This window comes from Lissotriton helveticus, chromosome 2_1 (assembly GCF_964261635.1).
Source record: "Lissotriton helveticus chromosome 2_1, aLisHel1.1, whole genome shotgun sequence".
Taxonomy (NCBI): Eukaryota; Metazoa; Chordata; class Amphibia; order Caudata; family Salamandridae; genus Lissotriton; species Lissotriton helveticus.
In genome coordinates, this window is record NC_136059.1 from 1,516,502,799 (window position 1) to 1,516,515,711 (window position 12,913).

The following is a 12,913-nucleotide window of genomic DNA, read 5'->3' on the forward strand; positions in this document are numbered from 1 at the left end:
CCATGTAGATGTTAAACAGAGTTGGGCTGAGGGATGAGCCCTGGGGTATGCCGCAGATGATCTCAGTGGCTTCGGAGCGGAAGGGGGGTGGGGGTAGGCGGACGCTCTGTGTTCTGCCGGAGAGGAAGGAGGTGGTCCAGTCCATAGCCTTCTCTTGGATCCCGGCGTTGTGGAGGCGTGTTCGTAGTGTGTGGTGGCAAACCGTGTTGAAGGCGACTGACAGGTCCAGGAGGATCAGGGCTGCCGTTTCTCCGTTGTCCAGCAGGGACTTGATGTCATCGGTGGCGACGATGAGGGCAGTCTCTGTGCTGTGGTTGCTGCGGAACCCGGACTGGGAAGCGTCCAGGATGTTATTCTCCTCGAGGTAGCGGGTCAGTTGTTTGTTGACGGTCTTCTTGATGACCTTTGCCGGTAACGGGAGCAGGGAGATGGGCCGGAAGTTCTTGAGGTCCGCCTTGGGTTTCTTGAGTAAGGCGTTGATCTCGGCGTGCTTCCAGCTCTCCGGGAAGGTTGCGGTCTCAAAGGAGGTATTGATGACTTTCCGGAGATGGGGTGCAATGGCTGCGCTGGCTCTGTTGAAGATGTGGTTTGGGCATGGGTCTGACAAAGATCCTGAGTGGATGGTGCTGATGATCTTGATAGTGTTGTCGTCGTTGATGTAGGCGGTTGGTAAGGATGGTGGTCGTGGGGGGCGGAGGTCTCAGTGGTTGTCGGGGCGGTCGTGGCGTTGAAGCTGTCGTGGATGTCAGCGATCTTGCGGTGGAAGAAGGTGACCAGCGAGTCGCACAGGTCTTAAGATGGTGGGACGTCGTTGGTGTTGGAGCTGGGGTTGGAGAGTTCCTTCACGATGTTGAAGCGTTGTTGTCTAGGCGGTCTTTGAAGGAGGTCCTTTTTAGCGCATCTGATGAGGTGATGGTGTCTGCGGGTGGCGTTCTTGTGGGCTGCGTGGCTGTCCGTTGTTGGTTCACGGAGCCAGATCTTCTCCAGCTTTCTGCAGGTTTGCTTGGAGGTCCGGAGGTCTTCAGTGAACCAGCTGGCTTTTTTGTTGGTGTGACTGTTAGAGGGTTTCTTGATCAGGGCGAGGGTGTTGGCGCAGTCGTTGATCCACTGTCTGAGGTTGCGGGCAGCGGTGTTGGGGTCGGTCGGGTCAGCGGGTGGGCTTTGGGCGAGGGTGGTGGTTAGCTGGTCTTCGGTGATTTTGCTCCAGCAGCGGCGAGGCATCTGTTGGGTGCGGTGGTGGGTTTCTTGAAGGTGAAGTGGATGCAGCGATGGTCGGTCCAGTGGAGTTTGGTGGTGTGGTTGAAGGAGACGTGGGGGCTTGCGGAGAACATGGGGTCAAGCGTGTGACAGGCGGAGTGGGTGGGTGTTGTGACGAGTTGTCTGAGTCTGAGGTTGGCTAGGTGGTCGATCAGGGTGGTGGAGTTGGTGTCGTCGTTATTCTCGAGGTGGAAGTTCAGGTCCCCGAGGAGGATGTAGTCTGTGGAGGCGAGGGCGTGTGTGCCGACGAAGTCGGCGATGGAGTCGCTGAACTGTGGTCAGGGTCCGGGGGGTCTGTAGATGAGGGTTCCTCTGAGGGTGGTGTTTGGGTCAGTGTGGATCTGGAAGTGCAGGTGTTCTGCGGTGCGGAGGGTGTCGTAGGTGTTGGTCGAGACTCAGAGTGTTCCTGTGGACGATGGCGATTTCTCCTCCTGCTCCGCTGGTGAGGTCCCTGCGGGTGATCTTGTAGCCTTCCGGGACGGCTATGGCTATGTCGGGTGCTGAGGCAGAGTTCACCCAGGTCTCCTTCAGGAAGGCGATTTCTGGGAAGGTTGAGTCGAGTAGGTCCCAGAGTTCAACAGCGTGTTTGCGGGCGGAGCGGGTGTTGAGCAGGATGCATTTGAGGTGGTTGGGTTCTTTCCTGGTCAGCAGCATGGTGGGTCCGATGCTTGTGAAGCTGTAGTTCCGGCAGGTGAAAGCTCCGTGGGTGCGCTTCAGGGCGGCCAGGAAGCAGGTGTGTGATCGTCCGGTGTTGAGTGCATGGAGGGTTCTGGCATCGTAGCGGTGTCGGGCGTCGTGGCGTTCACGGGGTCCAGGGGTCCAGCGCTGGGTGCGGACTGGCGCAGGGGGCTTGCCTTAGACGCCCCGAACTAAAAATGTTCCTCAAAGATTCATCAGAGGATTCTCTTCATTGCCAAATTCGGTCACTGCATCTATATTAAACTTTAAACCGCAACTTCACCTGTGAAGGGATGTGAGCTCTAAATTCCAAATACAACAAAGGAGCATGCCGTGCAGTATTCCATGACTTACACCAGAGAACACAAGCCGTTTATTCTCTTTGTACGTCATAGTACTGGGTTTCAGTAATGTCTCCTTAACCTCTGTTATGACTATGCCCCTGAAAGTAGCATAACATGAGGAATGTTAGATGTTTAAAGGATTGAAGCAACAGCAAAACACTTTCCCCAACCAAAATGTATGTGAGCTCAATCTCCCTAAGCAGTATATCTGCCCTCTACCTAAGACCTTCCTTTTGTGCTTTGTCCAACTGCGTAAATAAATATAGCATAGGTCATCAATAAAACTTCTGCCCATTGCACAGTAACCACATACTCCATCTGGTACAGTTTTATAGTGCATGCATGCTCACCCGTGGTTCTTTCGTCAGGCTCAAGCTGTTCCATGAAATGTGCGTCTTCTTTATGGTTGATGTCTAGTGGAAACACAGTGATGGAGTCGGGACCAGCTAGTGGCAGGAGAAAATAAAATATATCCTTTCACAATATAATAGAAATAATTTTCGATCTTAGGTTTCAAAGTCAGTTTTCAATTCAGATGTAAAAAAAAAAGTCAAACCGTGATCTGATAAACCTTAGTCTATGGGAGAACATACTTGGATGAGGTAATGTAGTCAACAGTAAAGTGTGTCACTAGCCGATATTCAGAATGAAGTGCACCAGGTAGTCATATAAACGACTCCAAATACAGAACATTATTTTCCTCTTCAATGACATTTTAGGGGAATGATACCGGATGGATTCATTCTTTTGGGAACATCTCTCAAGGATAATCTTAGAATTTCAATTCAATAAGGCAATATGGTTTTAAACCCCAAACTTCTTTCCACTATTAGAAATTATAATTCAACCAACAAAAGGACACTGGTTCCAAGTCTCCCTCTCAATCGTTGTGGGCCACAACATGGATATAAATATATCGTTATTCATCACAGTGATAACACTGGGTCATACAATAACTGTTACTTTTTTCAGTGCAAGTATTTTACAGCGCATAATGGATCCACTGACCATACAGTGGTGTTAGTTACTGTGTAAAGACAACTCGGAACAATTACGCCATCATAAATATATCTTAAGCTTACAATCAATATGGCATTAATGTTGCCTAGAAGTTATATTTTTAATATAATGCAGACCTGTGCATTTCTTTGTACTCTTCAGTTTGGAATTTCTCATTGGCAAACTTTTTGACAAGCATTTTTTCCAACTATATGTAATTGGGTTGTTGTCGTAAGCATCTTGCAACAACTATTTAACCTTAATAGGTCTCCCTTCCACGTCCCTAAATACCGCCACCAGCCCACACGAATGAGCACGAGAGTTATCCAAATACACTAAGAAATATACATATATTTTGCTTATATATCAGACATTATTATTAGGACAATTGCAATTTTGAGCGGACTTAGATTTCCCGCAATGAGTCAGCTTTAATGATTGCAATGATCTGGGCATGTGAAAAGAAATCCTTCCACAGACAGGTAGACCACCAATGGTCGAAAAGTGGCTTCAAATTTAAAACCCATCATCATTCAAGTCGCAACTTAGTTTTCCACCACCAACTGTTCCCACAGTTTATAGGCCTAGTCCTGTATTGTCGGTATATCCATAGATTTCCATTTATAGGCCAGTATATTTGGAGTGGCTATGGCATGGCCTCATGCCTGTAAGGAACCTGGACCAAACTTTTAAACTGATGAATTGAATATGCCTTTTAATTGTTCGGGCTTTTGAACTTGGCTTAGTTAGGTTTCTCCTTATTTTCAGTAACCTCTATTTCCACTGGGCAATTCCTTTTAAATACTTGAGGACATTTTTGGCTTTTGTGGTAGCGCTCTATTTGTATGTTGCTACATTGGTAAATGTTTACAATTGCTTTGTGCACTTGCAAAATAAGCATGCTTTTTTTCTGCAACATTTTGAGACTGTAACTTATTATACTTTCACAGGTTATATTCTCTAAATCTTTTGGACACATAATTCTTAGATGCATAAATAAATGCATTTAGATGATAACATTCCAATCCTAATTTACAAAATCAATACTGGTGGAATTTTACCCTCGCAAATAGGAATATAAATCATGGAAATTCCACCAGATTGTGGGGTTTCTTTATTTGCACATTTAAAAGTGAAGGACTGGTTTGTAAGGAAACCAGTGAGGTCCTACCTGCAAACATATGTGAAACTATCTGCAAACATATGTGAAAACCTCCATGTCTGAAGGTACTCACAGGAAGTTTTCCACCCTGAATATTTAATTACATCAAGGCCAGGATTATAAGCACTTCCAGGGTGGGAACAGGGAGGAATCACACTCAAATTTAATGTGTGTTTAGAGGAAGGGGGAAACCCCACACTTGCTTCACATTTTGAAATGCACACTTTTACAAAGGGTGTAAATGCTACAAGGGTGAATGTAATGAATGTGTTTAGACCTAGACACTACTATTGTGCAGGAGTATTCCTAGGGGAGCCACTTTCTGACTTTCTTAGTTGCTTCTTTATGGATTGGGTCTGGTGAATGAATTGTTGTCTTTGCTCTATTCTGGGAAGGACATTTAGGCCTCTGCCCATTGCTTCACATTCAAATTATGTGTTACTAAATGCTCCTAAGAATTGTGAGGCCAAATAGGTTTCTTAACTCATTTTCGTATTGTTATCTGCATTTTAAGTAGCATCTTGTATATTGAATGGGCTTTAGATATTTTGAATTCAGCAGTTTCGGCGGAAGAGATATCAGCGGCTATTGATGCTTTACCACCAGGGAAAGCAGCTGGAGAAGATACTCTACCAGTTGAATTTTATAAGATTTTTAAGGCCGGTCTAATCCCTCTAATGCTTAAAGTCATAAATCACATTACTGCTGAAAGATCTACACCTAAGACCTGGGATACCACAAATATTGTTTTTTTCCTAAAGAAAAACAAACCGAGTGAAGAGTGTGGGTCATATCGCCCAATATCATTAATAAATACTGATGCAAAAATCTTTGCAAAAATGTTGGCGATACGCCTTGCACCCTTTATGCTACAACTCGCTTCTACCCAACAACACGGGTTTATACCCGGAAAAGATACAACGGCACATGTGAATGCTGCTATTGTGGCCTTTGATGCAGCTTCTAAAATGAGCCCGGATATATGAATGATCATGCTCGATGCCGAAAAGGCATTTGATCGTGTAACTTGGGACTACTTACGGGCTATATTAAAGGTCTACAATATTAAGGGGTGTTTTTATGATTGGGTCCGAGCTTTATATGGGTCTCCAAATGCCAAGTTAACTTACTTAACTTACCAGTCTACACCTTTCAAGGTTCCTAGGGGGACAAGACAGGGGTGTCCCCCATCACCTCTACTTTTTGCTTTATATATAGAGCCATATATTAAATCTTTGCTTTTTAATCCATCTATTCCACCTGTTGTGTTAGGGTCTGAAGAATTGAAAGTCACAGCTTATGCTGATGATATTGCAGTATGTTCTACAGACCCAGCAAAAGCATTAGAAGCAATTCAAACTGAAGCAAGCTTATTTGGTTATTTCTCCAGATATAAACTTAACTTTAGTAAGACGCAGACTATTCTTAACTTTCAATCTAGGCTGTCTAGAACTGGTGTCTGTGCGTCGGCTACTTATTTAGGTGTACAGATTACGTCAGATATTCGCAAGATTATAAAAATGAATTACAATACTTTATTAAAATCAACAATATCTAAAATGAAGAATTGGCATAAATTATCAATTTGTATTTATAGGGCGATGCAATATTATAAAAATGATCGTATTACCTAAATTTCTTTATTTATTCAGGGCAATACCATTGAGAGTTCCAAATTATTTTTTTTAGCAAACTTGAGGGTGCTATTAGTAGTTTTATTTAGAGTTACCAACAGCTGAGACGAGCTATAAAATATTTAAAGCTTCCTTACTGTCAATGTGGATTTAGGTTACCAGACTTTAAACTATATTTTTGGGCCTCCTTCATGGGACGTCTTCGTGATCTCCTAGATGATAGGAGTAAACAACGCTGCTATAATCTTGCCATCGGCAAAGAGTGTAATATCTTTATGTATAGAATGAATGATCCAAACTATTTTAAGAGAGTCAGATTTAAGACTCTTAAAGATATAGCCTACATATGGTGGGAAATCACAGCTAATCATTGTCTGCCTCTGATACATCTTAATACGCCATTATGGGGGAACCCTTTATTTCCTGATGTTTTTCATGATGCGGTCGCTAAATCCTGGGATAGATTTGGTATTAAACAGCTTACTCATTTGTATAACACTGCTGGGTTCCGCACGTTTTTAGATCTGCAAACATCATTTGGTCTCCCGAAAAATATGTTCTACAAATATCTGCAGCTTAGGGATTACCGATTAGGATCTAAGGGGATAAAAAAAATTACGGGCTCAGATTTATTGCAATATATACATTCAGACTTAAGATTGACCATTAGTAAAGCATATCAGATACTTTCCCAAATTTGGGAGGATGATTACCCTAGGATAGCACTTAAATGGACTGGGATATTGGGCCAAGCTGTTAACTCGTCTGAGATAGAAGAATCAATGGAGAATTTGAACAGCTCGGTTCACTCTATCAACCTTAAATTGCAACAGTTCAAAACAACGTTTATGCTTTACTATACACCGGAACGTATAGCTAAATGGATAGATCCTACCAATATAAATCCAAATGATAAATGTAAGTGTTCCAAGTGTGGAATGATAGCTGCAGATATTTTACATATGTTTGTTACTTGCCCAGATTTGGACGCTTTCTGGAAGGAGATACGAGATGTTATAGCTGATCGCGTAAGCATCGATCTTTACTTAGCAGAGAAAGAGATTATGCTTCGTTATAAGGCAGATGTACCTCTTAGATTAAGATCTCTAATATCAATTATGCTTGTAACTGCACGCCTTTGTGTTGCCCGTGCTTGGATATCTAAAATTCCTCCTACAACTTTTGAATGGTGGGCAGCATTAAGGGATATCTTAGAAAAAGAGATGGCTATTGCTAAGGGCAAAGGCATACGGTCAATGAAGAAGTTCTATCGTAGTTGGGGACCTTTGATAGATTAAGTTAGGATGAATATCCACTTTTGTAATTTTTCTTTATAGTCTATCTGTTTACTTATTGATTTAAGCATAATGGCATCTTCTTTTGTTCCTGCTGTTTATGTACTTATCAATGTATGATTATGTTTCATGTATTATGATGATATGATTGCTTTGTTATTACAATGCTTACTCTCCCAATAAAAAAAATACATTAAAAAAAAATGACTTTAGGCTTGATGGCAATGATTTCCATGTAGGCTGAATTCAAGAATGAAGTCTTCTGTGTTTATGAAGACGGCTTTTCAGAGTGAAGCTTCTGTACCATTCAGTACATTTCAATGGTCTTACTCCAGTGTGTAACAGTAAACAGTGCTCATTAAGATTGCTTCTCGGGATGAACCTTTTTTAACAGTCAGCACAAGTGTATAGTTTTTCACCTGTATGTATTCTCCTGTGTGCACCAAGATTTCCTTTTTGACTGAAGCTTTTGTTACATTCAGTGTGTGTGTATGGCCGCTGGTTTCACTGAAGGTTTGGAATAAGAGTAAGACATTTTGTATTCCTTCGATTACTTTGACATTAATTATATGCATTTGGAAACTCTGCTGTAGGAGTTCCCTGGTGCAAAATGAAACAGGTAGGGTTATTGAAACCCAAATGGAAAAATGCAGTATTCTCTCCTTGAAACTCCCAATTGTCTTCTGTTATTGGCTGTTTTCGAGAGTCCATTCCTCTGTGGGATCCTCGGTGCACATTCACTTCAGCTTTTGAAGCTCTGCCAAGCAGGCGGTCTTCAGAACATTTTATAGAATCCACCGCTTGGTCTATTAATCCTCCAGCTTCTGTTACAATTGAATGCAATGGGTCATCAATTTTCTACAGGTTATAAATCTATCAAATAATTACCAAACTTAAGCCCCTTATACAATAATCACTGTTAAGTTACAGTGAGGCCTGTAGATACATGCAGTCTCTACAGACAAGTGGAACTATATTATTAGCTTTCGAGCAGAGCTGAAAATATGCAAAATAGGGTACTGATGCCAAAGATACTTGCATACTCCTTTTATGTACTACCACCTCTAACTATCATACATCCTGAGTGCACCTGCACCCAACATGATTTTTCAACAACTGATGTGTGCAGCAGTACACAGCTATTAAAAACAAAATCCACATTGATATAACCAAGATATTTTCCAGACGGATGACCAGTGCATTTGCACCAGGAGCCCAAGGCATAGTATTGTCAAATTATATTCAGACAGGTGTGGCTCTTACCTCCTTGTCATGTGAGTTGTATGGCTGTGAGCATGTTCAGTGTTAAAGACTGGAAAGAGAATACACCTGGTGGCAAAAGCATCAAGGCTGAGTGGGGAAGGCCAAGTGGTCAGAGTACCAGGGCTCAGAGGTTGTCTTGGGTAGTTCTTACAGGGATTCATGGCAGGCTCCGGAGCCCATTAGGCCCACAAGCAATGACAAAGAGTTGAGGCTGCAAGCAATAATTATCAACACATGGCTTCTCAAAACATGCCAGATGGACACTTGCTGCCTAATGTGGATGAAGCTGAAAGCATTTAGTCCCCATGATTCACTCTGAGGCATCCAAACTCCATACATCACCACTGTCATTCCGTCCTGACTCTTTTCCAATCCTCTGATTCCTAAACTCTTGGAGCTCATTTCAACAATAAAATCATATCTGCTGCCTCCTCCACCTGATGCCACCTATTCAATATTAAAAAGATGCACCTCCAACCTTCCACTCTGACTGATCCTGATTAACAGCTGTCAAATTTAAGAGTCTCTTCTAATATAATCTCTGTACATCGCATCTGTTGCTAGCTAACCAAATCACTAAATACGGTGGAAGTGTTGATGTCATGAAATCTGCATACCGGTTTTAAAACTATAAGCAGGTTCAAAGAGAGCCACTCCTCACTGGCTATGTGTGCTGAGTAGCACATGCTAGATTAACATGCTCAGTGCTATGAGTACTCATTGTTTCAATCTGTTACCAGCATTGGGGTGCACAAGACCAAACAGAGGTCTATAGCCACCATACCTTTTCTGCTTTGCCTTTTTTTGGTGGTTTCCATGTGCTGTTGACACCCTGGACAGAATATGTTAGTGACTTTGTTGCTGGTTCCTGACTGTACTATGGCTTGCTCCCTAGGTCATTATTACAAATCCTGAACAGACTGGGGACTACTAGTTCTACATTTTCCGTAGGTTATACAAGTGGTTGAAGATGCAGGCTGTGCTTAGAATAATTCTGTACTCTTTTCTTGTAGAGGGTCACTTCCAGAAAAAAAGAGTTCAAGGACTTAAAACTGTAAAGAACTTTCAACTCCATGCCAACTGATCAAGAGAGTGTAATTTACCAAACGTGTTGGAGTCCGATCAGAACATGTGTTTGCAACCCAACAACACTTGTCCACTGGCAGTCTTAAAAATTACTTGTTCTCAGTTCTGCCTCTTGTTTTTCTGCTTGGTACAGAAGAGTCTTCGGGTGGGCAATAGGGAGACTCTGGACTGTCACCTCCGCCATATGACTTTACAAAGTGAAGTCAGCAGCAGATGGTGAGAACTGGGCATGCCACAGGCCTTTGAAGCAGTGGGCTCCAGTGGGATCTGTCTTTACATCATAAGTGGTGGGATGCATCAGGAAAGCCCCAGGTCTGAACAGTGACAATCAATGCTATTGGCACCACAAACCCTGAACTAATGTAGAAGGACTTCAATTAATCCATTAGTGCCATAGCTGCTTCTTGTAATTCTGAAAAGCTCAGGTGGTAAATAAACTTAAATAACTAGGTCTCCTGTGTTCCTCTCCCATTCCAGAATGACAGTTGATGCCTGTACCATAAGCAGGTACAGAAAACAGCTTAAACACAAATAATTATCTAAAAATTTATACATAACAGGTCCACCCCTCATGCACCCACCCTGCTCCCCAACCCATGCTTCAGCGTCTGTCCCCACCAAGTTACTGTTTATTCCTTTTATCAGCATAAGCAGGAAAAGTCTTTAACTGATGCTCCTCCATTTTTTTAAATTGCTTTTTATTATGCATTTACGTAACTTACAACTTTTACACGTAATATAATACGCAATCATACATGCTTCACACCTTGAGTTGCTCCATCCGGAGGATTATACACTTGTTCGTTGTACATTAGAATCAATAAATAACATAGATCCCTCTCTTATTATTCACTTATATCTGGCTCAGATTCAATATGAGGTGGATTGCAAATATTTCCTCTAAAGTTGTTCCACCTTCCCCACACCCTATTCCACTTTTTGGAGTATCCTCTGTGTACGCAGACGCCTTCTCTGCCACCATAGCTCCATCCATATCCCTACGGCACTCTCGATATGTTGGTATGTCTTGTGCTCCCCAGTGTTTGGCAATGTTGTGTTTAGCTATCATACCCAGCGTTGCCCAGTCTTGACCTGTGTTATTGAGGTACGTGGGGTTCCCAGATGTTAAGGAGGCATCTCTTGGGCTCAGGCGACACAGCGACTCAACTAACCTGTGTAATTGTGCATAATTGTTTCCCAATATGTTGCTATTGCTGGGCAGGCCCAGCAGGTGTGATAAAATGTACCATGTGCCCCGCAGCTCCTTAAACAAAATGGGTCCTCTGCTTTTCCTGTTTTATGTAGCGTTGTCCTCGTGTAGTATATGCGATGGAGTATTTTTAGGTCTCGGCCTGGCTAAAAGCAGCCCATGCTCTGCTCTCCCATGCAGAGGACTTTTGTAATCGATACGATTCCAGCGTGCACGCGGGGAGACAAACCAGACAAAAGATGTGCACGCATGGATTGGATCCTTTACTAGCGGCGTGATACACTGGGGACTTTTTTTCTCGTCGCCAGTAAAGGCAGACACATCTTCTGTCTCTCCCATGATGGGCTGAGCTTGTGTTTTTATGACATGGAGTGCTCACATCCTAGCGTTGGCTCAAAGTGCTTAACTTAATCTCCCCACGCCATAAAAACAGAAATTATACTTTCATGTAAAACATTTTTACCTCGTGTAAAGCGCCGGTGCGTCCATTGGGGCGTAGGGGCGTAGCCCCACCAGCCACCATGGACGCATCGCGACCGCCGGCCTATCTAAATAAAAGACAAATCAGCCACCGGGAATGCGCAGGGGGGGGGTGTGGCCTGCTGCAGCTTGAGTGACAGACACTCAGGCTGCAGCAGACCGTAGTGGGCAGTCCCGCTGGGGAACTTATAGTGCGCATGCTTGGGAAAGTTGAAAACTTTCCCAAGCATGCGCACTGTAAGGTCCCCAGCGGGACCCAGGGGTGCTGTCCGCCTGCCACAGCCCGGGTTTACAGAGGGCGAAAGGGCGAGCAGCAAATATGCCACGCTAGCCAATCCTTGCGCTGCTGTCCACCGGTGCAGCATCCCATTGGATGCCGCGCTTGGGGGTGGCTCACACACTGTCTGACGCACGCACTGCTAGGATGTCGGCGCCGCGGTAAGAAAACTTTGGGAACCTTTCTCCCGTTATTGTTTTTTTTTTTCAGGACGACGTGTAAAAAAAGTTGTATTTCCAAAACGTAATGCATTTACCATTTGTAATGTTGTGTACATAGCCTGTTGTGTAAGCTGCTCGAGCCCGTCGTCCATTGTACCTGCGTGTGTGGACAGGGAGCGCTGATAGTTCACAGGCAGCCCGTTCCTCTTCGTTCTGCTGTACAGAGACAGGCATGGTTTGTCTTTGTGCCTTTGTGTCTTCAAACGGCCCCTTTATTGAGGGTTTCCAGAGAAGCTCTTTGAAGGGGTTCGTATTAGAGCCATATTATCTTATGGTCACCAGGAGGTTCAGAGAGCCTCCCGCCCCGGGTGTAGTGTGGATCCTGGTCACACGGCGCATCATCTGCCGAGGGTCACAAGCAGCGCGCGCAGGGACAGAAGGACTCTGGCACTCACTCACCTCCCTCCCAGCCTCCTGCTCTTCTGGTGAAGCCTCTGACGCCTTCGGGGAAAGTCCGCGTGAGAGAAAAACGCATGAATAAATACAAATAAATAAATAAATTAGTTATAATAAGTTGGGGGTCAGAACAGTGTTGAGCCCCCACCTCTGTGGGGTCGGTGTTACGGTTCCTGCCTCCCCCTGTTCTAAGATGTGTGTGTTCATAAGCATGAGCACTGAATATTTTCTCTCTGAGAGCCTTTTTATGATTTTAAACCCTTTGCCAGGTGCCTGTGCTTCGAGTCTAGATGTTAACATTCGCTGTATTTTCGCAGGGCTCTGAGAGTCTTAGAAGTTATGTAGTGTTAACCCACTAATAGATCTGAAGGTGTTTTTATATGATACACATTTTATCAACATACGGGAGCGAAAGACGGAGTCAATCTCAATGCGGTTTTAACCACAGTCTTGCAAGTTACAGGTATTGATGCTCGCAAAGGCTAGACGGTAATAATGACTAGGTTCCATGTAAGTGTCCGGCGGATGATGAAGAACTGCTCCCTGCATGCACCATCGCTTTGGCGCTGACCCGGCTTTTTTAATTTATTTATTTATGCAATTTTATATAG

At 43.8% G+C, this 12,913-nt stretch overlaps 1 protein-coding gene across 4 annotated transcripts in view; it reads right to left on the reverse strand.

Moving 5' to 3' along the window:
• The window catches only part of LOC144818735 (uncharacterized), a 170,949-nt gene that overhangs the window by 14,660 nt on the left and 143,376 nt on the right, over positions 1 to 12,913 (reverse strand). For all 4 annotated transcript variants that reach the window (XM_078676430.1, XM_078676429.1, XM_078676428.1 and 1 more), the window contains one exon: positions 2,630 to 2,725. In XM_078676430.1, coding sequence (XP_078532556.1) covers positions 2,630 to 2,725 — 96 coding nt within the window. The remainder of the gene's footprint in view (positions 1 to 2,629; positions 2,726 to 12,913) is intronic.